General features: G+C 40.0%; 1 protein-coding gene across 4 annotated transcripts in view; it reads left to right on the top strand.

Moving 5' to 3' along the window:
* The window catches only part of clip1b (CAP-GLY domain containing linker protein 1b), a 47,134-nt gene that overhangs the window by 15,716 nt on the left and 16,723 nt on the right, over nt 1-14,695 (top strand). For 3 of the 4 annotated variants that reach the window (XM_084046587.1, XM_084046586.1, XM_084046588.1), the window contains exons 10-15: nt 1,529-1,633; nt 3,471-3,632; nt 4,482-4,577; nt 7,141-7,198; nt 7,831-7,928; nt 9,265-9,318. In XM_084046587.1, the coding sequence (XP_083902713.1) occupies nt 1,529-1,633; nt 3,471-3,632; nt 4,482-4,577; nt 7,141-7,198; nt 7,831-7,928; nt 9,265-9,318 (573 nt within the window). The remainder of the gene's footprint in view (nt 1-1,528; nt 1,634-3,470; nt 3,633-4,481; nt 4,578-7,140; nt 7,199-7,830; nt 7,929-9,264; nt 9,319-14,695) is intronic. The other variant, XM_084046589.1, reaches the window with a different exon arrangement.

A 14,695-nucleotide genomic window follows, 5' to 3' on the forward strand; every position in this document is an offset into this window, starting at 1 on the left:
AACTGTGTCGTGCGCCGAAAATAGCCGATCTATTAGTCCACTTGCGAGCTTGTAGATCGTCTATTTTCGGCATGGGGCAGCGTCTCACGATGGGGTATAAATTAGGCAACTCTCAACGGCACTGTCATTCATTCTCAGGCCATCTGGTTGTCCCCTCGCATTTCCTCATTAGAACCACTACACCGCCTCGAGTGTTTTGATGCTTTTTTATCTCATCCTCCTGTGTGTGTTGTCTGTGTCCTTGTCACCCTTTGGAAATACTGATGTTGTATCATCCATCTCTGGTTATCCCTTCTGACATTGGAGTAGAAGATAATTGACAGTTTAACAATTTAGGGATTTAGCAGACGCTCTTATCCAGAGTGTGATATCTGAGTAAATGACATGAACCCTAGTCAGTCAACAAAATAGTAAATAGTCCCGTAAGTAGAGCGCAAAGAAAACTATTTAGTGCTTCAAAGAAACTAGAATACCAGGTAAACATCAGACCCTATAGCATCTGTCTAAACAACATGCATCTAAATAACATAACATTTGAACAAGTTACCAACATACAGTATATTTTTGGGGCCCTCCCAAGGGCTCCATCATAACCATTTGAGCAGCCATCAGCTGGGTGAAGCTGAAACGGGAAAAAACAACAGCAGCAACAACATCTGCATTAAAAGACTAAGGTGAATAACTTTAGAATGAGTTTGGTTTGGATTGGGCTTGATCTTGGGTTTAATACTCATCCCTATTCCATTCTTCCCGGATAACAGTGACACTGATATACATACAAACATACAGTGCATTACATACATACTGTATATACATGCATTTGTCTGTTTCCTTACTTCCTCATCTTCTCCCTTTCATTGACCATATTCACATGGCGGGCATTTTGCTCTTACGTGTTGCTTAAAGGGATATTTCATGTCCAAACATGTTTGGGGTCATTTTAACGTCTACTCTGTCTTTTGTGTGCACTCCAGACAGTTTTTAAGTTGCTTGATTCAGTATTTAGATATTTGATATCAATTTCAGACACGCCCCCTTCAAAATAAAATAAATGAAAAACTTAATTGAAAAAAGAAGGACAATATCAGTTACCAGAACCAAGGCTGTGTGTTTTCAATGAGTCTAACAACCATTGTATCACAAATTACAATGGGTTGTATAGGAAGGGGCGTGTCTGATAAAATTAATATCAAATATAAATACTGAATAAAGCAATTTAAAAACTGTCTGGGGTGCACACAAAAGCCAGAGTAGATGATAAAATGACCCCAAACATGTTTGAAAGTGAAATACACCTTTCAAGTTATACTCTGAGTTGCTCGTAGCTTGTAGATCGGCTATTTCTGTACAAATCGGACTCATGACGTAACACAAAAATGTGCGTCACGTGGATTAACGGTCAATGATGTTTTGTTGTCCTCTTTCTGAGTGTGGCACAAAGCTAGCATGTCACTGTGGCCTCGGTGTGTGTGTGTGTGTATGTGTGTTCTTCTGCTGTTCTCTATTTCTTGCTCTCTTTTACTAACAGACGCAGATCAAACTGGAGCATGGCACAATAAAGGAGCTTGAGCAGAGCCTGCTCTTTGAAAAGACCAAAGCAGACAAACTCCAGAGGGACTTAGAGGACACTAGGGTAATACTGAATATCTGAACCCCGCCTTCCCCAGAGCCACAGAAGCACTGTCTGTCAGGATGATGATAACACTGTAGGCTTAGAACCACTTGAATCCCAGCGTCCATATTAACATGAGCCAAATAATAGTAGATCTACAAGCTCACAACGCGTCATGCTGTGACACGTTGTAAGCTTGTAGATCAGCTATTTATGGGCAACGAGATTTGGTGTAGATTTGGTCAAGTCCAGCTTACTTAAGTCTAGAGGGTCTGAGTACTACTGTAGTAATCATTTAGCTGGGGACCCCCGTGGACCCTCTCAAGGACCCCTGGGGCGGGGGGGTATTTTTACATTTAGGCCATCACGTGTACAATACTTAAGGGGGTTTCCGCTTCGCTATATTTGGACAGTGTGTGCAAGTTTGAGACAGAGAGTGCGATTTGCACCCTGCTCCTCCATTTTATTCAGTTTTTATAAGAAACAAAGTGTGCAGGACAAATAAAGTAGAACGTGAGGAAATGAATAGAGTCCATGTATACTGGAATAAAGCTCCTCGTTCAAACTGCGTATTGGAACAACAAGGTTTCGATCCTTACAGATCTTCTTAGTACTAGGTAATGGTAAAGTTCTGTAAGGATCGAAATGTTGTTGATAGGGATGCACTGATTTTTGGCCGACTTTAATCCCTTAAAGTCGGCCATACCAGCCCTGACGAAAAAGGATAGTAATTTAAAACAAAATGCCAGACACCAGAAGGTTAAAAATGCAATATTGGTATCAAATCATTTTCAAAATAATATATCGATGATATTGTATTTTATAATATTCATGTTTGAATGTGAAGCTGAAAAGGCCGTATGTGATGATGAAGGCTGCAGATTCAATCCGTGTTTTCTACAAGCTTTCAAAATCATTAACAAATTTGTTTAAACTAATTTGTGCATCAGTAGGCCTTACTAATTAGGTAATAAGAATGCACTGTTTTATTAAAGTATATATCTGCATACAGTTACTGTATTATAGGTGTATGGTAATCCCTTCTGCAAACCGGTTGATTCGACCATGCAAATAATCGGTAATTGGATATCGGCCAAATTGATCCGATAAACAATTTGAACAAGGAGCTTTATTCCAGTGTGGGAGTAAATCAATCCATCTATTGGGAAGAGAGATTCACATACTATATAGCAAGCCACATTTTTAGTAACGCAATTTTGCTTCATCCATTGGAGAGGACTGCTTGAACGAGGCCACCAAAGAAAGATGTACATTTCTTTTGTTAAAAAGTTAAATCTCTACATTCTGATAGTAATCAATAAGCATTGCCATAATATATACAGTAGTGTTGTTCAGTAACAGGAGACCCCTGTTACTGAACAAACACTCTATACTATAGCAACGATTACCATCAGAATATACAGTTATTTAACACTTATTTTAACAAAATATATAATTTACACCATGCAAGGTCCTTAAAGGCTGATTTATCACAGTGTCGCATGCCGAAAATAGGCGATCTACAAGCTCACAATGTGTCGCAATGCGACGATTGTAGATCTGCTATTTTTTAGGATAAAGCACGGCTATTAACCTCTTTAACCCTGGCATCCCAATGTTGGGCATGTTGTCATTATAGGAGAAAATAAAAGATAAATAAAAACTAGCCTATATATGCAAGCTCACAACGTGTTAAACACATGTTGTGTATAATTTAGAATAGTTTTGCGGTGATAAAGTGGTTATTTTGACCCAGCTCTGTCGTACAGTACAGTACGTTGCTCTCTGTGCCTCCCCTCATGGGATGTCCCTCCTCCACCTTGCCGTTCATGGTGGTCTTGCCCCCGTCCCGCCGCAGGTGGCCACGGTGTCGGAGCGCTCCAGGATCATGGAGCTGGAGAGGGAGGCGGCCGACATGCAGCTGAGGCTCCGGGCGTCCCAGCGGACGGAGGACGCCATGTCTCTGTCCCAGCAGCAGCTCAGCAGCCTCAAGAGCCAGGCCACGTCTCAGGAGAAAAGGGTTGGTGATGGCAGACATTTTGTACCTTATTTTATTTTATGCTATATTTTTTATAATTCTTGTTCACATGAACATACAGGTCAGCTTGGATGGTACAGTACATTATAATACAATACAACTCGAATGTCTTCAACACTCAATTATGTTACGCGACACTTATTCCGAGTGTCCCCAGAAAAGGAAGCAGAGTAGGTTCCCACAGGAAAATGTTGTCAAGCAAATAGAAGTCTCAAATATACAAAGTTCTCAGTCCGCTTCTCTATAAACTTTTGTACCTTTTAATTTTCTCATACTGTAGTTGAGTCAGACACTTTTGTCAGGCTAAACTTCTTATCTTTTGCTTATCTGAGTTTTACCTGATAAAGTTCTTCTCTTTTTTTTGGTCCTCTCCCCTGGCCCCCACACGCATGTTAAGCGTCTTTGAGTACTATATAAATTCCAGATATTATTATAATTAGACCACGTGAAGAACTGGTTAAGAAAGTGATGTGTGAATGTGTTTTAGGATTGCAACAGTTAAACAAACTAATCAGTTTAATCGATTGTAAAAACATGATCGATAATTTGATCAAATAATCGCTAAAATAATCGATCCCAATTTTGGGCATGTCATTATATGTGAAAAGTTTCCAAAAATATCCAGAAATAATAAAAAATATTAAATTGGTGATCTGCAGCTCGCAGATCTGCCATTTTCATAATTTTTAAGTATAAAATAGTGTTTAATCGATTCATTGATATTAAAAAAAGAAACTTTCGCTTTTCGATTTGATAAAAGTAATGGCTATAATATTGGCTAATAAAATAATTGCTAGTTTCAACCCTGAATGTGTTTGTACCTTCCTGCAGATTAGCGAGCTGAGTGTGGATCTGGAGAGCAAACAGAAAGAGCTGCAGTCTGTACAACAAGACAAGAGTTCTCTGGAAGCACAACTAACTGATCTGGTGAGACACAACACAACACAACACAACACAACATGCACACACGCACAGGGGAGGACTTACCACTAGGCAAGGTTAGGCTCATGAGATTTCCCCAAATTATAATTTTTAGAATATAAATAAAGAGTTGTTCATTCCAAATTCCCCTCAAAAATCACGCGTTCAAATGCACCAAGAGCACCACAACGTCACATTCCAGGAACTAAAGAGGGAGCGCACTGTAGAAAAGACACTTTGAAAGTGGTGCACTAGGAGTACAAATAATTTGCTCATAAATAAACTTCCAAACTAACTAAGTTTCCTTTCAATTACGCTGCCGCACCTGATGTTATGGTTTGTTACAGCAACAACAACAACAACCAGCGTTGTGCTGCCTTCTACAGACGTTAGTGCTTGTAGTAGTAGTGGCGCTAACATTAACCCATTAACCTAGTAGCGCCAACTAGCGCAGATGCTTGTATTAGTGTTATTACTACTAGTAGTTTTTGTTGATGATGACCACGACGACACCAATGGTGGTGATCAGCATCAGCATTTCCTGTCACAGAACCAAGCATCCATGCTGGCAGTGCCACCGCCACAATCTACTCTTTATTCATTGACTTAAGTCAGTGGTTCCCAGACCTTTTTTTTATATCAATGTATTTGGCTGTGGCCCCCCATCTGAAAATATTTTGTGCCAGGGACCCCCATACAAGATTAGTTTTGTTAAAATGTTTCAAAAAAGATTCCAAGATTTTGGGAAAAATAGCTGATCTACAAGCTCACAATGCGTCGTGATCTTGTAGATCAGCTATTTTCACATAGCTGATGTACAGTATATGGGTTAAAGTGGTTTAACTGATTTTGATTATATATTAACTAATTTAGCTGGGGACCCCTGGAACCCCCTTCAGGTCCCCTGGGTGTCCCCGGACCCCACTTTAAGAACCACTGACTTAAATAACAAAATCTACCCCCCCTCCCTTATGCCCTGGATAAGCCACAGCCAGGGACCTAATACTAGGCCTAGGGCCTCCATCACTAAGTCTGCCACTGCGCATGCATGCACACGCACGCACGCGCGCACGCACACACACACACACACACACACACACACACACACACACACACACACACACACACACACACACACACACACACACACACACACACACACACACACACACACACACACACACACACACACACACACACACACACACACACACACACACACACACACACACACACACACACACACAGTCAGACACACGCACACGCACACGCACACGCACACGCACACACACACAGAGCAAACGGAAAGAGCTGCAGTCTACTACAACACAAGAGTTCTCTGGAACTGCAACTAACTGATCTGGTGAGACACACACACACACACACAAGGATTTTATATATGCCATTTTTAGTGATCTACAAGCTTGTAGATCTGCAATTTTCGGTGCACGACATAGCGGCACACAACTACTGTAGGTATAAATCAGGCAGAATCCAAACCTAACCTCTACATTTAACCAATTAAATCAACCTGAATCTTTTCCTAATTGTGAGCCTAACTCAAATATCTTTATTAACCATTAAACAACCAATTTTCTTGTGAAGACATGGAAACGTTTCCTCACACTGTCTATTTCGGGACTTTTGGACCTCACAAGTATAGTAATTTAAACACACACGCGCGTGCGTGCGCACACACACACACACACACACACACACACACACACACACACACACACACACACACACACACACACACACACACACAGGAGTGAGTAATCGATTTGCAACTATCACAAGACACCATAAGTTATTGATTTGCAGTTGTATAAAGTGTTTGATCTGATGAGCTGTCTTATCTACAGTATAGGGGCACTACTGCAGTGCTTAACCACATTCAACCTGACAACAACCCTATTTTGGGCCTTTTGGGGCTATTTTCACTGTCAAAAACAGTGTAAATAGCAGATCTACAAGCCTGCAGATCAGCTATGACTGCAGTATAAAATCCTGGATTCCAGACAGTGGATTTTTTTTTCTCCGTCTTCCTATTATGTGAAAGGAGCGGTTTCAGACACCCAGACGCTGAGGATTCTGATTGGTCTGTGGGCGGGGCGGAACCAGAGCAATCCAATGTAAAATTCAAGTCACTTCCCTACTGGGATTCGTTGTGCACTAACCAATCAGCAATGATATGCCTACATAACAGTTGACATTCGGAAATCAGGCTCCCAGACTGAGAAACAAAGTGAAAAAAAAAGAAACAACTCTGAACGTAGCGAGTCAGTCTGGATTCCAGGCCAATAAAATAGGGCTTATGTGCTTAAAAGTTGGATCATTTAGACCTTCTCGGCAATTCCCTTTTTCATATTATATGAAAATGTCTAGTCTTGAATTCTTGACACTGACCCAGTTGAGAGAGGCAGTGATTTTCACTTGTTTATTATCTATGGCTGTACAGCGCTGTAGATGTAGTTCTTGCTTTCCCGGCTAAGTGAAGGAGACAGAAGGTTACTTACTATGTAGGACGTGTGTAGCTGGTGTTCAAGCAGCTGTTTCATGCTTTCAGAGACAGAAGCTTGACACGGCCGAGGAGGAGAACCGAAGATCAGCGACGGTCACGGCAGGTAATCAGGCATGCAAAAGTGTCACTTTTCAGCTACAGTCACCTTTTTGAACCCAAATAGGGAATTGTGCGACACCTGACCCGAAAGAAAACAACATGTTGTCACCTTTTTCACCTCGGGGCTGTTTGCATGCCTGGGTAATGTGGTCGTCTGGTGATAACTTATAGACATTGATTAGATCAGTGGTTCCCAAACGTTTTAGCTCAAGACCCATTTAGAGAAATGATTTGCCCGGGACCCAAACTAGTGAAAATTGCAGATCTACTACACCTTTGTGGATCTACAATTTAATTACTTCTTACCCTTTTTTAATTTATTTATTTATGGAAATTATTAGATTTTTTTAATTGTATTTATGAAATACTTTTGAAACTTGTTGAAATTGTTTTTAATTGATGAAAAGTTGTGACTTTTTCTAGTTTAAACTTTTTTTTTAATCTTTTGAAATAGTAATAAAAATGTATGTAGGAAAGGAAACCTGCGACCCATAACAATTGGTCCGCAACCCAAACATGGGTCCCGACCCAGTGTTTGGGAAACAGTGGATTAGATGATTAGATGTTTTTTCTATGCCACTGAGTGCAATATGAATTTATTCATTCATGGATTCATCCCATTTTACGTTCTGTCAGAGCTGGAGAAGAGGATGGAGCAGGCGATTAAAGACGACCAAACGCAGAGCACAGAGAGCCAGTGTAGAGAGAAAGAGATCCAAGACCAATTAAAACAAGTAGGTTTTACCTGTCTATTTACTTTTGTGCAACACTCTTGTATGATGAAATAGGACATTCATTTACCCCAAAAACATAAAAAGTTGAAATATGGAGATACAAGGTTTCTGCCCGACAACAATGATTTAGAAGTCCCATCAGGGCCCAAGAGTTCCAAACTTTTCATCTGTCTAATCCGATCAGATTTTAAAATCCAATATTTTGTCATCCAGGATCAGACAATCTAAATGTCGTCCCGGTATTTCAAAACGATTCAGAATAGGATCACCCCATTACCAGATGTTGAATATCAGTGCTTTAATACTAGCTATCTCCACCTAGTGGATATGAAGAACAACATACAGTAAGGAACACAGACAATTTAGAGGCATTTTGTAAGGATATAATTGATGGATGGATTGATTGATTAATTGAATAGGCCTACTTGTTTGGATTGTACTCAAATAATAATCCTTAATTTTATTTTTCAAGTACATAATGTAACACTTGGTAAATCATAATAGAATTATGATAAAATATAATTAATCTAATAGGCTCCGCTGCATTTGCATAACATTTGAGTGGTCCTGAAATGCAAGATACTATGTCCATAATTCCCTTTGAAGGTTGATCACAGATGAAGGACTTGTGCTTATTTTGTTAAAGATATTATTTTATTAATCAACATTATATTTTTTATTGACAGAATGTTTGTTGAGATGATTTTATGATCACAAACTCATTATTTAGTTGAATTCTGTTCTGAGAGGCAGGCAAGATACCACTGCAAATGTGACAAAAATAAATCGTATAATAAAGGCTACGAATGATGTCTTATTTCATTTTACAAACTATACCATTTTATTTATATTGAAACATGTGTTTGAATTGTATAGTACATTTTGCTCTGGTAATTTTGAAGATTTGATTTGCTGATCTGATATATCAACGTGATCCCAATCAAATACCTAAAATCCAAATCTGTTCCACTTAGATAGCTATTAAATGTTTTGAACTCTGGAGACAACAATGTATTTAACAAAACAGGATGTAGGTACAACACAGATATAACACAGATCACTAGATTGCACTGTTATTAGACATCCAAACATACAAAAGCCACACACTCTTCATTTCTTCATTGTTGTTCATGTTAACACTAAAAACGAAACAAAAGTCATTGTATAACTTTCCACGACCACATCAATTCGGTCTTGAAATGACAAACAAATCAAGGGCCCTCTTAATGACCCACAGGATGTTCTGTGAAAATAACTGTTGAAATATTTGGTTGAGATTGGTCAAAGAGTTCTGAATGTGCAATGTTCACTTTGAGATGTTTTCATGGTTCCTCAGGCTACTGAGACGTCACAGAGACTGACCGATGACAAGAACACACTGGAGAGTCAGGTAAGGAAGAGGATTGATGTTGAGCTGAATTCCTCTTCATGTAATGTGCTTATTTCCAGGAATATACCTAGGCATGAATGTTACACTTCATAAGGTCTCTCTGGTTCGTTGGAATAGGCTCTATGCACAGCAGCCATATTATCACTTCCTTCACAGGTGTTACCAATGATACTAATGAAGGCTCTGTTCCATTTAGTCTAGAACAATGGTTTCCACGACCCCCATAACTCTGAGAGTCACACCCATAAGGGGCCATTTGGAAGCCCATGAGGGTCCCTGGACCCCAACTTTAGACCCACTGGTGTAGCAGAGTGTTTCCAGTGAGCCAACATGCACACAATATCAGCACCCTGACTCTGATTGACCAGAATGGAACAGAGCCTTCATTAATATCATTGGTAACACCTGTGAATGTCTTCATAATATGGCTGCTGTGAATAGAGCCTATAGAAAAAGTGAGTAAACTTCTCTATTGTTATTTCTTCTCCATGTCTTTAGGCTACAAAGGACAAACTAGAAATAACAATACAAAAGTTAACTCACCCTTGCCATTCTGGGTACGACCCATCTCTTTTGTAATATGATATTGGTCTAGGATATCGCACCAGAGGAGTCAGAGCGCGGTGGTAACAAATGGTTTAACTCTCTGGTTCTTTCCCATTTTTTATGGCCATGTTGGTTTACGGTTTATTGCTTTGAATATTTCAGCCCTGTGAGAGTTATGTAAATATTATGGCTGTACAGTACAGTTTATTATGCGCATGGTTGCATTTATGTGCCTGCACATTTGTATGCCTATGCATAAGGTTAACCTCCCAGGCTACTATGTGTTTTATTTTATCACGCTGACTGAGTATGTCATACTGAGTCAGTCTGGCGTGAATGGCTGTGGGCTGTTGTCCTTTCTCATTCTCTTCTTCTTCCCGCTTTCATTTCTTCTTATCTTATGTTTCACTTTTACTCTTAACTTCACCTTTTTCCAAGCTCTACCCCCAAATGTGTTCCGTTTTTTCAGACGGAACAAACCCATTAAAACCCATTTTAGATTTTTAACAACTTTAACCGTTATATTATACTTTGGCTATTCAAAAATAGCAGATATACAAGCTCATAGCACGTCACTTCGTGCCACGCTATGAGCTTGTAGATCGGCTATTTCTGACTATTTCAGACATTTTTTATTATTTGTGCACATCTTTGAAAATATATTTATTATATACATTTTCAACTCAAATCTTTGCCGGGGGTCCGTGGCCAAATACATATCATTTTGGGGGTCCTTGACATGAAAAAAGTTTTGAGCACCACTGATAAAACAATATATGTTTTTTTAGAAAACTGTTTTAGAAGACTTTTGTAGAATCGGCCTCAGGTCTAAATGGGTTAAGCCTGGTTTATATATTTTGGAAGAGCTATACAAGCTCACATTGCGTTGCATCAGTGGTTTTCAACCTGTGGGCCGGGGCCCACTGGCGGGCCGTGAGGATCTTGCAAGTGGGCCCCCAAATAATTGACAAAACACTAAGATTTTAATAATAATATAACATTAATATTGAAAGGAAATAATGTAAAAAAAAAAGTCATGGTATTTTTGCTATAAAAGCTTGAAATGTTTTCATTATGGATGCTGCTAAATACGAACTTACCCACTGAGCATTTTTCGGGCTATTAGACTAAAATACGTCTAAGGGCTAGGCTAAAATAGGGTTATAATTGGTAACAGTGAACGTTTTTTAGACGTCTAGGCTTAGCCTAGACGTTGATTAGCTGTTTTGTAAGTGTCTATTTATAGACCGTCTATATTATAGCCGTTGAAATGACGTCTATAATATAGACGTCTATATATTATAACCCTATTTTAGACAGAGGTCTAATAGCCGACTATGGCTCACTGGGTAAAGTCCACTACGTTAGTCCCATTGATCCAAGCCGGGAACACAACCGATTGATTGATCATAAGATGCTCTGAAAATGCACGCGGTCAGGGCTCGCTCACCCACCTGACCACTCAACACGGCAGCCGTTCGGCTGCCGTGTTGAGTGGCCAGGTGGGTGGGCCCTGATCCAGAAAAGGTTGAGAACCGCTGCTGCGTCGCATCATCGCGTTGTGAACTTGTGGATCGTGACTGCTATCTGATGAGCCATCTCTGTATGGTGTGCATCGGCGGAATGCCATCTATTTGCATCTCTCTCTGTCCTCCAAATCCTCTCAGGACCCTAACCCCCCCCCACACACACACACACACACACGTGCGCCCCCTCCCCACGGTGGCTGTGTGTGATCCAGATGGTCAGTCTCATGACAGCCATGCAAATTGATGAGAGATTGGATGGAGACACACATACAGACAAGACTTTTACAGTACATACTATGTATTATGGACACACACACACACACACACACACACACACACACACACACACACACAGAGCGAAAAACTGGGTGGGACACGCACTATGCGTTTCAGGCTGTTTGTTAATACATGTGTTTGGTATTACTTTTTCATTATTCCATTCCATCATCGTGGTTTGACAGTCTCACATGGCTTATTTATTTGCACAGTGTACTCCTGTCATGACAGTTTCCTTCTGTCAGACAGTTTGATTTGTATTCAAAACATGAACCTACTGCCAGAAAGAAAAGAGAAGTTCCTCTGAATATGGCTGGAGCTCAATTAGTGGCCATTCAATTAAACTAACTAACTCATAATTCCTTTCAAATAATTCAACTAACATTCAGCTTCTACAGTATAAGTGTGGTAGCTCAATATGGGTGAGAAATATAGTTTTGCATGCTAGCACTGAACCCTTCAGATGCATTAGCTTGTCAACTTAAACTTAAGACGAATCAGCCTGCTCATGTCAAGTTAGTTCATGTGGAGAAAGAATATTAAATGTTAATTAACATTATGAGCTTCTTTTAGAAGGGGAGCTGATCCAGTTAATACTGCAGATGACTTGCTTATTACATAAGCAGCCTTAACGTAAACGTTAAGGCTGAACTCAAACACGGTTTGATGACAGCTGTAATGGAATTGATGTAATGATGACATACGGTATCGCTAAGATCCTACAGGGTGACGTTAGAGGAAAGGCCATGGGGTTATCAAACATCAGTAGGGGTCATCCTCTGGGTGTGCATGAAGCTTGTAGATCCGCTATTTTTGTTTTAAGTTAAAGTGTGGGTTTTATAAATATTTAACCAATGAAAAGTATTAACAAGAGCTTGTGGCTACATAATAACTACATTGAAACACAGGTTCCTTTTTCCATTTACTGAAAATAACGGGTTTGGACATGGTTTCCACCCGACAGAGACGATATCTTGTTTGCGACCAAAGTGTCCAACGGATCAACACTGCCCTCCTTAGAGCCCCGCGGCTAGCAGGGCTAAATGTCTTCCCTCACAAGGATGACGTTGCTGTCAGGCAGAAACCTTGTATCTCCATATTTCAACTTTTTTTTCTTTTTCTTTTCCCCATACATTTGCCCTCCTTCATTATACATTAGTGTCATACAACAGTAGTGAATATAGGCGATTTACAAGCTCACAACGCTTCCCATCTTCTTTTTTTCACTATTTGTGTATAAATAAAAAAGGAACGGTTTGGACATACAAGGTTTCCACCCGACAGCAAGGATATGTAGTAGCACATGCTGTATGTGCAGCGATGCTCTTATGTCTGTGCCCTTTCTGTATCCATTTAGCCGTAGGCTGTGATGTAATCATGTACATGACAAGAGTGAACTGTAGAGTGTGTGTGCTTGTGCGTGTGTGTGTGTGTGTGTGTGTGTGTGTGTGAGAGAGAGAGATGCCTGGCTGGGCAGAACATTGCTTTGAGTGTGGACATTCAACTCTCCTGGGCTATTTTGTGGCATTGTCTATTTATTATAAATACCACACAATAAGCAATGCCTTACATGGGAAATGTGTATTCATTCATTGATCAGAGATTCCAACTTAACTGTTTACGTGGATGGACATGGATGGACACTAAATAAGTAATCGTCATTTACATACCTCCAGTATTTAATTGGAATATAACTTTTGACTTGCACAAAGTGGTTCAGACTGTTTTTTTTTTTTTTCTGTAAATTTTCCAATCAGAGACCAACCAACATTTGAGAAACTATTGTTTACATGCTGATATTTTCCTGTTGATCTGAATATCAAAAGGTTTAAACCAACCCTCTCAACCAGAATGAGAATTCCTTCCTATCAGACCTGATGGGAATATTCTCGTCCAACTAATGTATTTACATGAGGCATTCATATTCTGATTGAACTATAATTCTGAATATTAATGGAATATTCCAGTCCATGTAAACGCAGTCAATGTTGTAGTACAGAGATGATGATATGAATGACAGCCAGTTAAATAATGTCTTGAAACCGCTTTCAAACTAGCGTCCTTCTTTTGGGGCATGCCATTATAAGTGAAAATCATGAGTCATTTTTCAAAACTGTGAAATATATTTTAAAAAATGGCATATCTACAAGTGTGTCACAGTGTGGAGTTCTGAGCTTGTAGATCTGCTATTTTAGCATTAAAAAAAATAGATATCAAGTGGTTAAATCTAGTGTTTGTTTGGGATAGAGATGGCACATGGCAGGTTCAATTTGTGTCTCTGTTATGGTGGTGAGCGATAGTGAATGAACGGCGATGCACGTTTGTGTGGGGGCACGTGCGAGTGTGTGCATATGTCACACACACAGCTGCAGGAGGTGGGGGGGGGAGTGTAGGAGGAGCTTATCGGGGGTGGGGGACTTACATAATAAAAGAGCGTTGCCTCTTTAATGCAATGGGGGAGAGAGCGCTCACAGGCAAACATGGTCTCTCTCTCTCTCGCTCCCTCCGTCTCTCTCTCTCGGGCGCCGTGCATGACTGGGGATGATGAGGGCTGATGGTTTATTGATGCCATGCTTGCGTTAGTCACTTTGCGTGTGCGTTATTAAAGATAGAGGAACAGTGGTAAGGGGGGGTAGGAACAACAGCACACTGAGTGTTTTTCGGTGCAGTGATTGATGACAAAAAAAAAACGTGGAGAACAGTTTGTTGAGGTTGGGGAGCAGAGTCTGTAGGATAGGATGGACGTCAGGGATTCTCACCTCAGCACCAGGTACAATTAAATGTTGTTTCTATACTGGCTTCAGCTTGTCGGGAAACCCATTTAATTATAATCAAATTAAAAGAGGTTTATGACAGACATGGATGTAACTTTCTTCACAGAGGAATGCACCATGGCACTTTATGTACACGTATATGTACTGTGCTAGTAACTCTCAGGTGAATTGCACGTCATACATATTGGGTTTCTTAAATGTTTGTCTATGTTGTGATTTAGATTTTGTCTTTTTTTTAGATGGTTTGTTGTT

Source organism: Gymnoscopelus microlampas (genome assembly GCF_963454915.1).
Source record: "Gymnoscopelus microlampas genome assembly, chromosome: 21".
Classification (NCBI taxonomy): domain Eukaryota; kingdom Metazoa; phylum Chordata; class Actinopteri; order Myctophiformes; family Myctophidae; genus Gymnoscopelus; species Gymnoscopelus microlampas.